General features: G+C 44.6%; 1 protein-coding gene across 1 annotated transcript; it reads left to right on the top strand.

Moving 5' to 3' along the window:
• Positions 1-233: 233 nt before the first annotated feature.
• MSTN (myostatin) lies at positions 234-13,177 on the top strand. The gene is made up of 3 exons (XM_060257291.1): positions 234-650; positions 7,063-7,436; positions 12,116-13,177. Exons 1-3 carry the CDS (start codon positions 278-280, stop codon positions 12,494-12,496), a joined length of 1,128 nt encoding a protein of 375 aa, XP_060113274.1. The 5' UTR covers positions 234-277; the 3' UTR covers positions 12,497-13,177.
• The last annotated feature ends 428 nt before the right edge of the window (positions 13,178-13,605 follow it).

Genomic DNA, 13,605 nt, shown 5'->3' with positions numbered 1-13,605 from the left:
CATGGCTGTAACATCTGACAGCTAGATTCATTGTTGGTTTAATAGCCAATCGTCGGTTTTGACGACACACGTCTAATGTAGGTTGGAATATAAAAAGCCCTCTTGGAATATACAAGATTCACCCGGAGTGTTGAGTTGTCTCGGATTGCATTTTGCTTCGGAGATTCACGGTGCACGGAAAGATTACACACACACGCACGCCAAATTAAAAAGAACATAACCACTGTAGAAAGGAGAAAGAAAGGGGAAGGAAAAGAACTGCACCGAACGTGAGGCCATGCTGAAGCTAAATATGTATCTTTATGTTTACCTTTTCGTGTTAATCATACCTGGCCCAGCGGATCTTAATGAGAGCAACCAAGCAAATGAGAACATAGAGAAAGAGGGACTGTGCAATGCCTGCACGTGGAGGCAAAGCACGAAATCGTCCAGAATAGAGGCTATTAAAATCCAGATCCTCAGCAAACTGCGCCTGGAGCAAGCGCCTAACATCAGCCGGGATGCTATAAGGCAACTTCTGCCCAAAGCTCCTCCGCTCCAAGAACTGATAGATCAATACGACGTCCAGCGAGACGACAGCAGCGAGGGCTCGTTGGAAGACGACGATTACCACGCGACCACCGAAACGATTATTACAATGCCCACAGAATGTAAGTACCCTTTATTCGTTTGTAATATATTCGTCCTCCGAAACTGTTCTTGAGAGCCGCAGCCTCTTCGTAGCTTGTTCCGACATACAAGCAGCAGGGAAGGAGAAAAGCATATTTTTAAAGAGTTTGATTTGTGACTCACTGACATATAACCTTTTCTGTCCCCCAAATAGTATGTTTTCCCTTTATGTACAAAATAGTCTATGAAGAGCACTCCCATTGGCTTATCTTGTTGATTGCTGGAGACTCGTTAGTAAGCTACAAAATGAATGAATCTCAGTATTCCGGTTATTTCTTATCGCAATTGTTGACTGCCAAATAAGCAGAGAAGACATATCTAGGTGTCAGTTTATATTAGCAAACTTTTGGAGAACATCAGGGACAGCTGAAAACTAAACAAGCAACCCCCCCCCCTCCCCCAAAAAATTGGTAATATAATTCCATTAACTCAAATGTGCCCCCCTCATATATATGCAATGTGTGTCTGTACATTAAAGCTATGTTGTATGACACACAAAGTACTCTGCCTGCCTTCCACTTTCACACACTTTGTTGCTTTTATTTTCGGACATTTCCTACTAATCCGCTGGTATCCTTTTTGAAGATCTGATCAATGTCATTTCCACCTTTGCTAGGTTGTCCCAGCCAACCAGGGAGAGTTCATATTAAACCATGCCATTTCCACCTTTGCTAGGTTGTTCTAGCCAACCACGGAGCATGCATATGAAACATGGAAAGAGCATGAAGCCATGTTATACCAATGAAGCTCCAAACCAGTACCTGAATACACTGTGCATTCGGACACACTGTGCCCATCAAAATGCACATTGAACACGCATATCATGTGTGGCTAGCATATCATGTGTGGCTAGATAATAGCTTCACTTTGACACCTATTCCAAAGTTTATCTGGGCTGACGCTTCCGAGTTTGCCGTGCTGTGCGGCAGCCGTTCCTGTCACTGCAAGGTGGCAAAACTGGGGACTTTTTGTCCCGTTGCCAAGGAAGGAGGCAGAGCCAATGGTTTCACACCCTTCCGAGCGCTCCTGCAAAAACTGCTGAACACGGCGACTGTTTTTGCAGGGATGCAAAAAAGTTTATGATTCCCAGCCCCTTGTTTGGCTCAGCTGTGGTGTACATGCGCTTTCTCCCAGGCTCATAAGTCATGAATGCAACCTACAGATTTTAAACGCTTATAAAACCAGCATGCCTATTACTTCATCAGTGCCAACAATGAAATGTTTTGTGCGTTATAATGAGTATAACTGTACCAACTCTATTGGTTGTGTTAAGAAGGAATGAAGGTATTCACTGAATGAGCAGATTCTTAGTTATCTTCCTGGTGGTCAGCATCTGCTATGGCTCCTATCAAGTATCTGTTGCGCAGCTTATATTATAGTATCTTATGTTCTTCATTAGCTGAAGTATTTGGCTACGGCAGCTGCATTCGAAATAACACTTAAGGCAACGATGAAATAATGTAAAAGGGAAATTTGGATGCACATGACTTAGATTTCTTATCAGCAGCAGTGATATACAATACTCCGGCTTAATTTGGTGTAATGCCCTCTGCTATTTTACCTAATAATAAACTAACATTCAGACATGTAAAGACTGACTACAGCTATTCCGATTCAGTGACACGGCTATTTTAAAAGTTTCATTATAAGGAGTTTTAAGGGGAAGAATAATGCCAGTTTATACTTATTACTCCAGGGGGGAAATGTAACAGGAGAAATAAATACTCTGGGATTTCTTTTTCTTCTAATTTATTTCACACTTTATCGACAATTTTTTTAAAACAACAAGTTCTAGGACATTGAGCTGAATTAAACCATTTGTGCTCCTGAACAATTCTAGCCAGAAGAATCAAGTTGGAGTCTGATAACACCTTTAAGACCAACAAAGTGTAATTCTGGGTATAAGCTTTCATGGGCTAAAGAAGTCTGCATGCACACCGCAGCTTATGCCCAGAATTAAACTTAGTTGGTCTTAAAGATGCCACCGGACTCCAGTGTTCGTCTGTTGCTTTAGACCAGGGGTGTCGAACATGCGGCCTGGGGGCCAAATCAGGCCCCTGGAGGGTTTCTATCAGGCCCCCGAACAACTGGCTGTTGTCTGCTTCCTTCTCCCTCTCTCTTGCTTTCTTCTGCATAACAGTTTGCTTTGCAAGGCTTGCTCAATCGCACAGGAGCTACAGAGTAAAACCTCTATTTTCTCCATTGGCTGAGGCTCCTCCCTTGGGAAGGAAGGGGGGAGGCTGAGCTTGCTCTGCCAGGGCTTTCTCAATTGCACAGCAGAGCTACGGAGCCAAGCCTCTCTTCCTTCTATTGGCTGAGGCTCCTCTCCCTCCTGGTCTCCTGGGGAAGGAAGGAAAGAGCCAGAACTTACTTTGCTTAGTTCCCTGGATCCCATAAGAAATACATAGAAAGCACCTTTAAGACCAATGAGTGCTAATGTTTTAAGCATGTTTTAAGGCTTTTTAAAATCTTTAATTGTGTTCGTCTGTACACACATGGCCCAGCCCAACATGGCCAGGCCCAACAAGGTCTCATATCTGTCAGATCCGGCCCTCATAACAAATGAGTTTGACACCCCTGCTTTAGACCAACACAGCTACCCACCTACAATCGTCCCAAGCCAAATCAGGTGCTTCCAAATCCACTGATTTCAATGGACTGATTTATTCATTCGTGTTATTTACAATCTGTCTTTCTCGCTGGGGCTGAAGGTGCATTACACAAAGTCAAGACCAGGGGTGGCCAAATTTGCTTAACGTAAAAGCCACACAGAACAAATGTCAAATGTTAGAGAGACAAATGTCAGATGCTTGAGAAGGCAGACAGGCAAATAGATGGGGTGAGGGAGGAGGTGGAAAGAAAGCAACTTTAACTTTAAATGTATCCTCCAAGCTTCTGGCTGGCTCAACTTGGAGAAGTCATTTAAAGAGAGAAACGCCTTCTCCAAGCTGGTGGTGGAGGCTTCAAGAACCACACAAAAGGTGTGGAAAAGCCACATGTGGCTCCCGAGCCACAGTTTGGCCACTCCTGGTCAAGACAATGAACATGATGGGACATTTATAGGATTGCCAATTCCCAGTTGGGAGAAGGGGATCTTCTGGTTTGGAAGCCCCCCGCCCCACTTCATGGTTATCAAAAAGTGGGTGGGCAGGTGGGTTGAATGTCTGCTGGGCACTCCATTATACCCTATGGAGAACAATTCCCATAAAGTATAATGAGAGAATAGATCTGTGGGGCTCTGAGGGGGGCTGTTTTTGAGGCAAAGGCACCAAATTTTCAGCATAGCATCTGATGCCTCTCCCCCAAATACCCCCACAAGTTTCAAAAAGATTGGACGCGGGGTTCAATTCTATGAGCCCCAAAAGAAGGTGTCCCTGGCCTCCATTATTTCTGACGAAGGAAAGGCATTTAAAAAGAGCGCAGCCCCTTTATATGGTGGCCAGAACTCCCTTTGGAGTTCAATAGTGCTTGTCATAACCTTGCTCCTGGCTCCGTCCCCAAAGTCCCCAGTTATTTCATGAGTCAGATCTGGACTTTCAGTAAACAATAAAATAGGATTTTGGGTTGTAGAACCAATCAGAAATCTAAAAAAAACCAGAACTGAAATGAAGCCTGTTAAGATGGCACGTTAAATGACGCAAAACTACAGGATCCAATCCATAGCAAACTATACATGCTATTACGGATCGCCGTCCCAATAATTTATCCAAGTCACTTTGTGAGGGCTTTAGTACTGGGCTACCCTATTGCTTCTGCAGAAAAGCCCTCTCAGATAATTCAGTTTCGCATCCAGGTGGGCAGCCGTGTTGGTCTGAAGAAACAGAACAAATTTTGAGTCCAGTGGCACTTTTAAGACCAACAAAAGTTTATTCTGATACATAGAAGGTCCCAATAATAGCTGAGCCATAGCATTCTGCACCAGCTGGAGTTTCCAAACTGATTTTGAGGGGAGACCAATGTACAGTGCATTACAGTAGTCTAGTGTGGGGTGCCCAAATTTTCTTAACGTGAGAGTCACCCAGTATAAACAACATATGTTTTAGAGCTGCAAGACATGAACATCAGATGTTTGAGGGAGGGAGGGAGGGAGGGAGGGAGGGAGGGAGGGAAGGAAGGAAGGAAGGAAGGAAGGAAGGAAGGAAGGAAGGAAGGAAGGAAGGAAGGAAGGAAGGAAGGAAGGAAGGAAGGAAGGAAGGAAGGAAGGAAGGAAGGAAGTTAGTTTTGCATTGTTTGCTGAAAGCCAGGAGAGGAGGAGCCTTTTTGACCTCCTCAGGCCATTCCACAAGTTGGGGGCCACAACAGAGAAGGCCCATGTGTGAGCAATTGTGGATTTTGCTCTGCTAGGATGAGCAAAGCTGTCGTGGTGAATACTGGAGGGCAGATTGGCTCACAAAGCCTGCAAGGCCAAGGAGGGCTTTGTCTGTGTCAGCCAGTACTTTAAATTGAGCCTGATAACTGACAAGCAACAGCGGAATGACTGTATAATGGGAGTAAGACGCATGCTCCATCTACCCCCTCCGCCCCAATGACGGCTGAGCTGCAGCATTCTGCACTAACTGGAGTTTCCAAACTGATTTTGAGGAGAGACCAATGCACAGTGCATTACAGTAGAGGAAGGGAGGGAGGAAGGAAGGAAAATAGAGGTGGGAAAGGCAGAAAGAAAGCAACTTTAAATTTAAATACATTCTCCAAGCTACCAGCTGGCTTGTTTTGAAGAAGTGATTTAAAGAGAGAAATGCCTTCTCCAAGCCAGCCAATGGGGCGGTGGGGCCTTCGAGAGCCACAGGTGACTCCTGACCTGCAATTTAGCCACCCCTGGTCTAGTCTGACGTAAAAGAACGTCAACTCTGTTTAGGATTGCACTGCAACAGTGTTGCTGTTCCATGTCTTGTATTGTTCACTGGAGCTGCCAAATTAAAATCCAGAAGAACTACAGTTGTTAAAATAACAACATTGACTCTTATTAATTATGAAACGGCTAAACAAAATGTCTGTTGCCTGTCAAAGGAAAGCGACTTGCAGTGCCGTCCTAAGAAGAGTTACACATGTCTAAGACCAAGGGACTTAGAAGGGTGTAATTATGTTTCTGTTTCGGATGGCACTGTTGATTCCTGTTCTTATTATAGCCTCAATGCCCCTTATCAGTTAGTTCTAGGGCTTTTAGGCCACACACCCCTGATGTAGCCAATTCTATAGGGTTGCCAAGTCCAATTCAAGAAATATCCGGGGATTTTGGGGGTGGAGCCAGGAAACTTTGGGGGTGGAGCCAGGAGCAAGGGTGTGACAAGCATGATTGAACTCCAAAGAGAGTTCTGGCCATTGCATTTAAAGGAACCGCACACCTTTTAAATGCCTTCCCTACATTACAAATAATGAAGGATAGGGGCACCTACTTTTGGGGCTCATAGAGTTGGACCCCCTGGTCCAATCTTTTTGACACTTGGAGAGCATTTTGAGGGGAGTCATCAGATGCTATGCTGAAACATTGGTGCCTCTACCTCAAAATACAGCCCCTCCAGAGCCCCAGATACCCCCAGATCAATTCTCCATTATACTCTATGGGAATCGATCTCCACAGGGAATAATGAAGCACCCAGCAGACATTTCCCTTCCCCCCCATTTCTAACGACTCTGAAGCGGGGGAGGCCCTGCTCCCACCTGGGGATTGGCATCTCTATTCATGAGGTGCTGAACTTCCAACTTCAAAGTAACACAGAGCAACCAAAGGTTCAAGTTTACCTTTCCTATGCAAATGACCTCTGAAAAGATTGTGCAACCAACGGAGGGTCTGGGCTGCTTCCACAGCTGCCGGGAGCAGCCATGTTGTTCTGCCTGCTCCCCCTGCCCCCCGTTCAGCCTTAAAGACACAGACACACCATCCCAAGAGGAAGCCTTTCCAAGTGAAGTCTGAAGCCTCCGGAGGGAGAAAGTCACATGGGGGCTGTGGGGGTGAGGCTTCCCTCTGCCGGCCAGCTGACTGGGAGCAGGAAGGAGCCTGGGAAAGTGGGAGAACCCCCGCTGGGACCTGGGGATTGGCAAGCCTAATCCTCCAAGAGCTTATAGTAGGCCCGTGAGAAGAGCCCTGTAAGCTCTTGGAGGATTGGCTACATCGGGGGGTATGGCCTAATATGCAAAGGAGTGTCAGCGCCTGGGGCAAGCACCCCCCCACACACTGCCCCTAGATCCAGCCCTGCAATAACGTTGCTGATAAAATTAAGAACTGTTGCTTTGTGTTCCTGTACCTGGTCCTGGAAAGAGGTATGATGTGGACTGTGCTTTGCTGATAAAATGACTCACAAAGATGTGTAAAAATGCCATTCGTTTTTATGCTTAATTTTGAAGCGCCTTTGAGCGTTTGCCAATGAGTAATGCCTTCTTTCCGTTCATTTATAGCTGACTTTCCAATGCCAGTGGAAGGAAAACCCAAATGTTGCTTTTTTAAGTTTAGCTCTAAAATACAGTATAACAAAGTAGTGAAGGCTCAGTTGTGGATATACTTAAGACAAGTCCAGAGGCCCACGACAGTCTTTGTGCAGATCTTGAGACTCATCCGACCTATGAAAGATGGGACAACTTCTACTGCAATCCGATCTTTAAAACTCGATATGAACCCGGGCACCGGCATTTGGCAGAGTATCGATGTGAAGACCGTGTTGCAAAATTGGCTCAAACAACCTGAATCCAACTTGGGCATTGAAATCAAAGCGCTGGATGAAAAAGGACGAGATCTCGCAGTCACTTACCCAGGACCGGGGGAAGAAGGCTTGGTAAGTTCTACTGGAAAACCTACAAGAACTTTCCTTGTTTTGAGCATTTGAAAAGGATGTTTTTCACATGGATAAAACAAGGATTTTCTAAGGTTGCAATCATGTTTATGGTCAGTAAACTTAATGGGGTAGATCCTACCCTTATCCCACCACTCCACTGAACAAATTTTATTTATGTATATATTAATTAAAATATCTACCATCTTTCCTTTGGCTCAGGTATGAAGTATCCCGTCAGTCTTTGGAGAATTCTAGGGATGGGCAAGAACAAGGAAACAGGTTCGTCTTGGTTCGTGATTCTTGAGGCTTCATGAACCAAGACGAACCTTTCCCACTTCACAAAATGGTTCAGGTTTGTGAGGTTCGTGGATCCTCCCTCCCTCCTTCTACTGGCAGTGGGTCCCTGGGGCCACCAGAATGGAAGGGAGGAGGAGATCTTTCAAAATCTATAACGGGAATGTTTGGAAGTGGGGTGCGGGGGGGGGGGGAGAAGGATCACTAAAATGGTTTGAATCTATTTCAGTCTAATATATGCCATTTCAGGGATCCCTCGCACTCCTCGCCCCTGCTTCCAACCACGAACCCCACAAACCTCCAAAACCACACTGACAGTCCTGAGAGGTTCATATAGGGATGGTCACGAACGAAGGCTCATAAACATGAACCGAGGTCTGGTTCCTCCAACTTGTGTCTTTTTCCATTGGAGGAAGAGTCACTAAAATTTGGAGGAAGAGCTCCTTAGACTTGAGGAAGGCTCCTTGGAGGATGGTTGGATCCACTCCAATGAGCTTTCCTTCCAAACAAACATATTTGAGGATTGGAATGCCAAAGCTCTGACAAATTAATTGAGAAAGAGAGTTTATTTCTCAGTTACCTGACGGGCTGAATGGATTCCTTGTAAAGCACCAGCAGAAGTTATTAGCCAGCACAAAACTTTCTGATTCCCCTCAGTAACCCGGGATCCCACCCCTAGCTGATCTTGATGCTTGTAGAATTCAAGCGTACAACAACTCACATAGCACAGAAGATTGCGGTCAGAGGGGAAACCAGACAAAATTGCACCGACCTCACTCTTGAGCTAGTGGAACACTGGTTCAAAAAGGAAATAGGAGTGATTTTGACTGGTTTGACTTCCTTAGTGTAGTCTTCTGACAGATGTGACTTTTCCTACTGCCTCCAGCATCAGAGGTCTCAGGAGGTTGCTAAGCAAAGGGGAGGGGCAGGAAAAATCCACATCTTTGACACCCTTGTAGTTTATTGGAACTAACCCTGTGCATTTTTCTATCTGTTAAATGGAGGTGGGTAATACATAACAATATATGTTAAAGTAATTAACCAGGAACAATATGGAAGGGCTTAATAATAAGCTGAGTGTTTAGCCTTGACATCCAATTAATTAAAAATGTTTCCGTGTAATGGTTTTCCATTTCTCAGGTAAAGTAGGGAAATGGTTTCTTATGCATATTCAAATGCTAAAGAGTCAAGTTGTTCGGACTTTGGAATAAACATGCAATGTAGCACACTGAACAACAGGTAGGGTTGCCAAGTCCAATCCAAGAAATATCTGGGGACTTTGGGGGTGGAGCCAGGAGACTTTGGGGTGGAGCCAGGAGAAAAGTTGTGACAAGCATAATTGAACTCGAAAGGGAGTTCTGGCCATCACATTTAAAGGGACCGCACACCTTTTAAATGCCTTCTCTCCATCGGAAATAATGAAGGATAGAGGCACCTTCTTTGGGGGCTCATAGACTTGGACCCTCTAGTCCAATCCTTTTGAAACTTGGAGGGTCTTTTGAGGAAAGGGGTTGGATATTGTGCTGCAGATTTGGTGCCTCTACCTCAAACAACAGCCCCCCCCCAAGAGCCCCAGATACCCGCAAATCAATTCTGCATTATTTCCTATGCGAATCGGTCTCCATAGGACATAATGGAGTGCCCAGCAGACATTTCCCTCCCCTCCCCCCACTTTCTGATGACCCTGAAGCAGGGGGAGGGCCTCCAAGCCGGGGGATCCCCTGCCCCCATCTGCGGATTGGCAACCCTAACAACAGGCAATCCCCAAAACTTATTTCAGGATCCTGAAAAACTGTAGCCAACATCTCTGGTGGGGAAGCAGCTGTTATAAAAAAAGTGATGTGGCTTTGTCGAAGCCAGTGGTATGTAGAGGATTAAGTTACCAACTAGCAACACCCAAATGCACTCTTAAACTGTTCTCTTCCAGGAACCAGAATAATGTTAACATGTTAAGCCCAGCCTTGGGTGGTTTGTGGAAAGTCAGAGAGGTAAAATAGCAATACATATGACTACAAACAGCCTTGATTTACTGTACATTTTCCTGCCAGTTCAACAGCAGGTCTCAGCAGAAACAGCATATTCTAGTTCGGAAGTGTCAAATTGATTTGTCATGAATCTAAAATAAATGAGATCTTGTCGGGCTTAAAATATTAGTTTTGGTTGGTCTTAAAGGTGCTTTGCTTTTCTTCCATGGAATCCAGGGAACTGGGTAAAGGAAGCTCTGGCTCTTCCCTTCCTTCCCCAGCTGGCCTGGAGGAGCCTCAGCCAATAGAAGGAAGAGAGGCTTGGCTCAATAGCTCTGCTGTGCGATTGACAGAGCCTGGCAAAGCAAGTTCGCCCTCCCCCCCCTTCCTCCAGAAAGGAGGAGCCTCACCCAATGGAGAAAATAGACATTTTGCTCTGTAGTTCCTGTGCAATTGAGCAAGCCTTGCAAAGCAAGCTGTGATGCAGAAGGAAGCAAGAGAGAGGGAGAAGGAAGAGATGACAGCCAGTTGCTCGGGGGGCTGACAGGAGCCCTCCGGGGGCCTGATTTGGCCCCCAGGCCACATGTTTGACGCCCCTGTTCCGGTTTGTCTTCCACCAGTTTAAGATGCAATCCTTCTCAAAGTTCACAAGCTAGACATTTTGCATGTGGAAAAGACTAGTGGATACTCAAAGCAAAAACAGAACATAGACCTTAAACCTCAATTTTCTCTTTAATAGTGTATTTCTGTTTTGCTTTGAATTTCACAATGTTGTCATCTTGTTCCATCCCATATCTAGAATGTGAGGAGATTTTTCCAAGGAGCTTTATTGGGTGTTTTGTGTATGACTGAATGTTGTTCTTTGAATTGCATGCTGTAACAGGGTCAAGAGCCTGGGACAGGGTCAAGAGCCTGGGGGTACTATTGGAGCCTTCCTTAAAGATGGAGGCTCAAATAGCAGCCACTGCCAAGTCCGCTTTTTTCATCTTAGGCGGGCAAGGCAGTTGGCCCCCTTCCTGGACCGTGACGATCTAGCATCAGTGATCCATGCCACGGTCACCTCGAGGTTGGACTAATGCAATGCCCTCTACATGGGGCTGCCCTTGTGCCGAACCCGGAAGTTGCAGTTAGTGCAGAATGCCCCGGCCCGGTTGTTACTGGGGCTCCCAAGATGGGAGCACATTCGGCCAGGGCTCCGTAGCTCTATTAGATTTCTGCTTGTTTTAATGATTTTTATATTTTAAATGTTTTTAATTGTGTAAATGCCTAAACTTAATATTGTTATGTCGGATTTCATGTGTTGTGAGCCGCCCTGAGCCACCTGGTGGGAAGGGCGGGATATAAATCATAAATAAACTAAAACTAAAACTAAACTAAATAAATAAAACTATATCCCACACACCAACAACAAAGGTCCTGGAATTTCCCAACCCAGAGTGGACAACTCTAGTACATTGTTGTTAATGGAGCACATCCAACCTGTGCTGAAAGCGCTGCACTGGTTGCCCACTGCACACCGGATTCATTTCAAGGTGCTGGTTCTTACCTTCAAAGCCCTATATGGCCAGGGACCTGCATAACTTAGGGACCGCCTTTCTCCACATGTTCCCCGGAGAGCACTTCCGTCTGGGTCGAAAAGCCTACTTTCAGTCCCCAGCCCTAAAGAGGCCAGGCTCAAGACAACTAGAGCTAGGGCCTTTTCTGTAGTAGCCCCACACTGGTGGAACGAACTCCGTGAGGAGGTCAGGACCCTGCGAGAGCTCGTACAGTTCCGCAGGGCCTGTAAGACAACACTCTTCCACCAGGCATTTGCAAGTTAGATCATTGGCTACTACAGTTTCTGAAAAATATCCGGACCACCTCTTGTAATCTGCTCTATATAGAACATCTGATCCATTAAGATATGCTTTACAGAGAACACCTAGCTGGAATTGCAAGACAACACACTTAAGATCATAGCACCTGAAATGTCAATTTTTATGTTTTAAACTGCTTTTATTGTTTTTATGTTTTATCACATGTCTATATTCATGCACATGCCCTGAGCCTGCCTCGGTGGGGAGGGTAGGATATAAATTAAATTTAAAAATAAATAAATAAATACATCATAGGGTCACGAGGTTCCCTCATTGGTCCGGTGGGAGGGAATTGGGATGTGTGTGTTCCAGGGGCGGTCAGAGATGTTGAGATGATGATGTCATCCAGAAGTGATGTCATTGCATCAGGGACATCACATGGAGATGTCCCTGTTTAGGGGACCAGCCAGCTGGTCCACCGTGGGGAGAAGCCACTGAAACTAGTACATCATCATTATAGTACTCAAAATGTTGACTGATGTTTTCAGAAAATATGTATTGTCTAAGTCTGATGTCGACTGCATCCACCTTCATACATGCTGTTCCTTTTCCCGTTTATCCATAGAATCCATTTCTAGAGGTCAGGATTACAGACATACCGAAAAGGTCTCGTAGAGACTTTGGTCTTGACTGTGATGAACACTCAACAGAATCTCGATGTTGCCGCTACCCACTGACTGTGGATTTTGAAGCTTTTGGATGGGACTGGATAATTGCTCCCAAAAGATACAAAGCGAACTACTGCTCCGGGGAATGCGAATTTGTGTTTTTGCAGAAATATCCACATACTCATCTTGTCCACCAAGCGAATCCAAGAGGTTCAGCAGGCCCTTGCTGCACACCTACTAAGATGTCCCCGATCAATATGCTTTATTTCAATGGAAAAGAACAAATAATATATGGAAAGATACCAGCCATGGTAGTGGACCGTTGCGGGTGCTCGTGAGTTCCTCATTAGGCTTGCTACTTCATAAAATGTGGAATCTACCAAAATTACCCTTGAGCAATCTTTTGAAACTGTGAATTTTGTACTCTAGGCCTACCTCTAATAGGCTATACAATAGGCTGTTAGAAAATTTCCTCCAAGACAAGCTACAGTATGTGAACTGAAAGACATTTGTGTACGCAAGAGCTGGTTTTAGCCAGTGAAAAAGATAAGCTACAATCAATCTCACAGGATTTCACAATGAATTTCTTATTCTGGAAAGGGATGTGTTTTCATTTACGCAACAACGTAGTCATATACAGTTTCAGCAGATAGAAATAGATAAAAGCGACTCCATGTATTCCAGATAATGAAAAGGAGTGAGCTATAAGATGTAGTCTAAACAGGTGTAGTTAACTGTTGAATTTGCATTAGGGGATATCTTGGTGATGTGTCAAGTATTGCTGAATTGTCCTCGAACACTTGAACTGAGTTTAGATTATACAAACTGATAAGATGAAATTCCACAAAACATTGACAAATCCACAAATAAGCACAGGTACATTGTACACATATTATTTCCATTCCTTCTATAATTAGTGCATTCATTACTTCCTGCCAGTGGTGCTATCACAGTACTTACAGTCCAATCCCGAGGCTTGCTACAACACTGCACAAGTGGTATAGGATACATCAATAGCAAAATCACAACATGGTCTCTGAATCTGATATTGCTGCCGAAATGCAGACTGGGGTGTAAGTACCTAGGTGACACAAGCATGCAACACAACAATGAATCCCTCTCTCCACAAGAACAGTTGATTCATCATTCACAATGAATGGGGACTTTGACAGGTTAATTTTTTTGTTAAATAGATGTCCACATTACCAAGTAACAGAGAAGGCAACAAACCGTTCATTATGAGTTATTGGTAACAGTCCATGCTTGCAACATTACAGTTTGCACTATGAAAAGCCAACGGGAATTTTTAAAATCATAAATTCAAGAAGGATAAAATGCCGATACATTGTTTGTGTAATATATATATACAATATTATATTGTAAATAAGCATTTGTTTTTGTATTTACTATGACTGTGCTATGAAAATATGGTACAAGAAATGCAGGT

Source organism: Heteronotia binoei, chromosome 16, assembly GCF_032191835.1.
Source record: "Heteronotia binoei isolate CCM8104 ecotype False Entrance Well chromosome 16, APGP_CSIRO_Hbin_v1, whole genome shotgun sequence".
Taxonomy (NCBI): Eukaryota; Metazoa; Chordata; class Lepidosauria; order Squamata; family Gekkonidae; genus Heteronotia; species Heteronotia binoei.
Note: the sequence above shows the minus strand (reverse complement) of the source record. Positions and strands in the feature narration are given on the sequence as shown.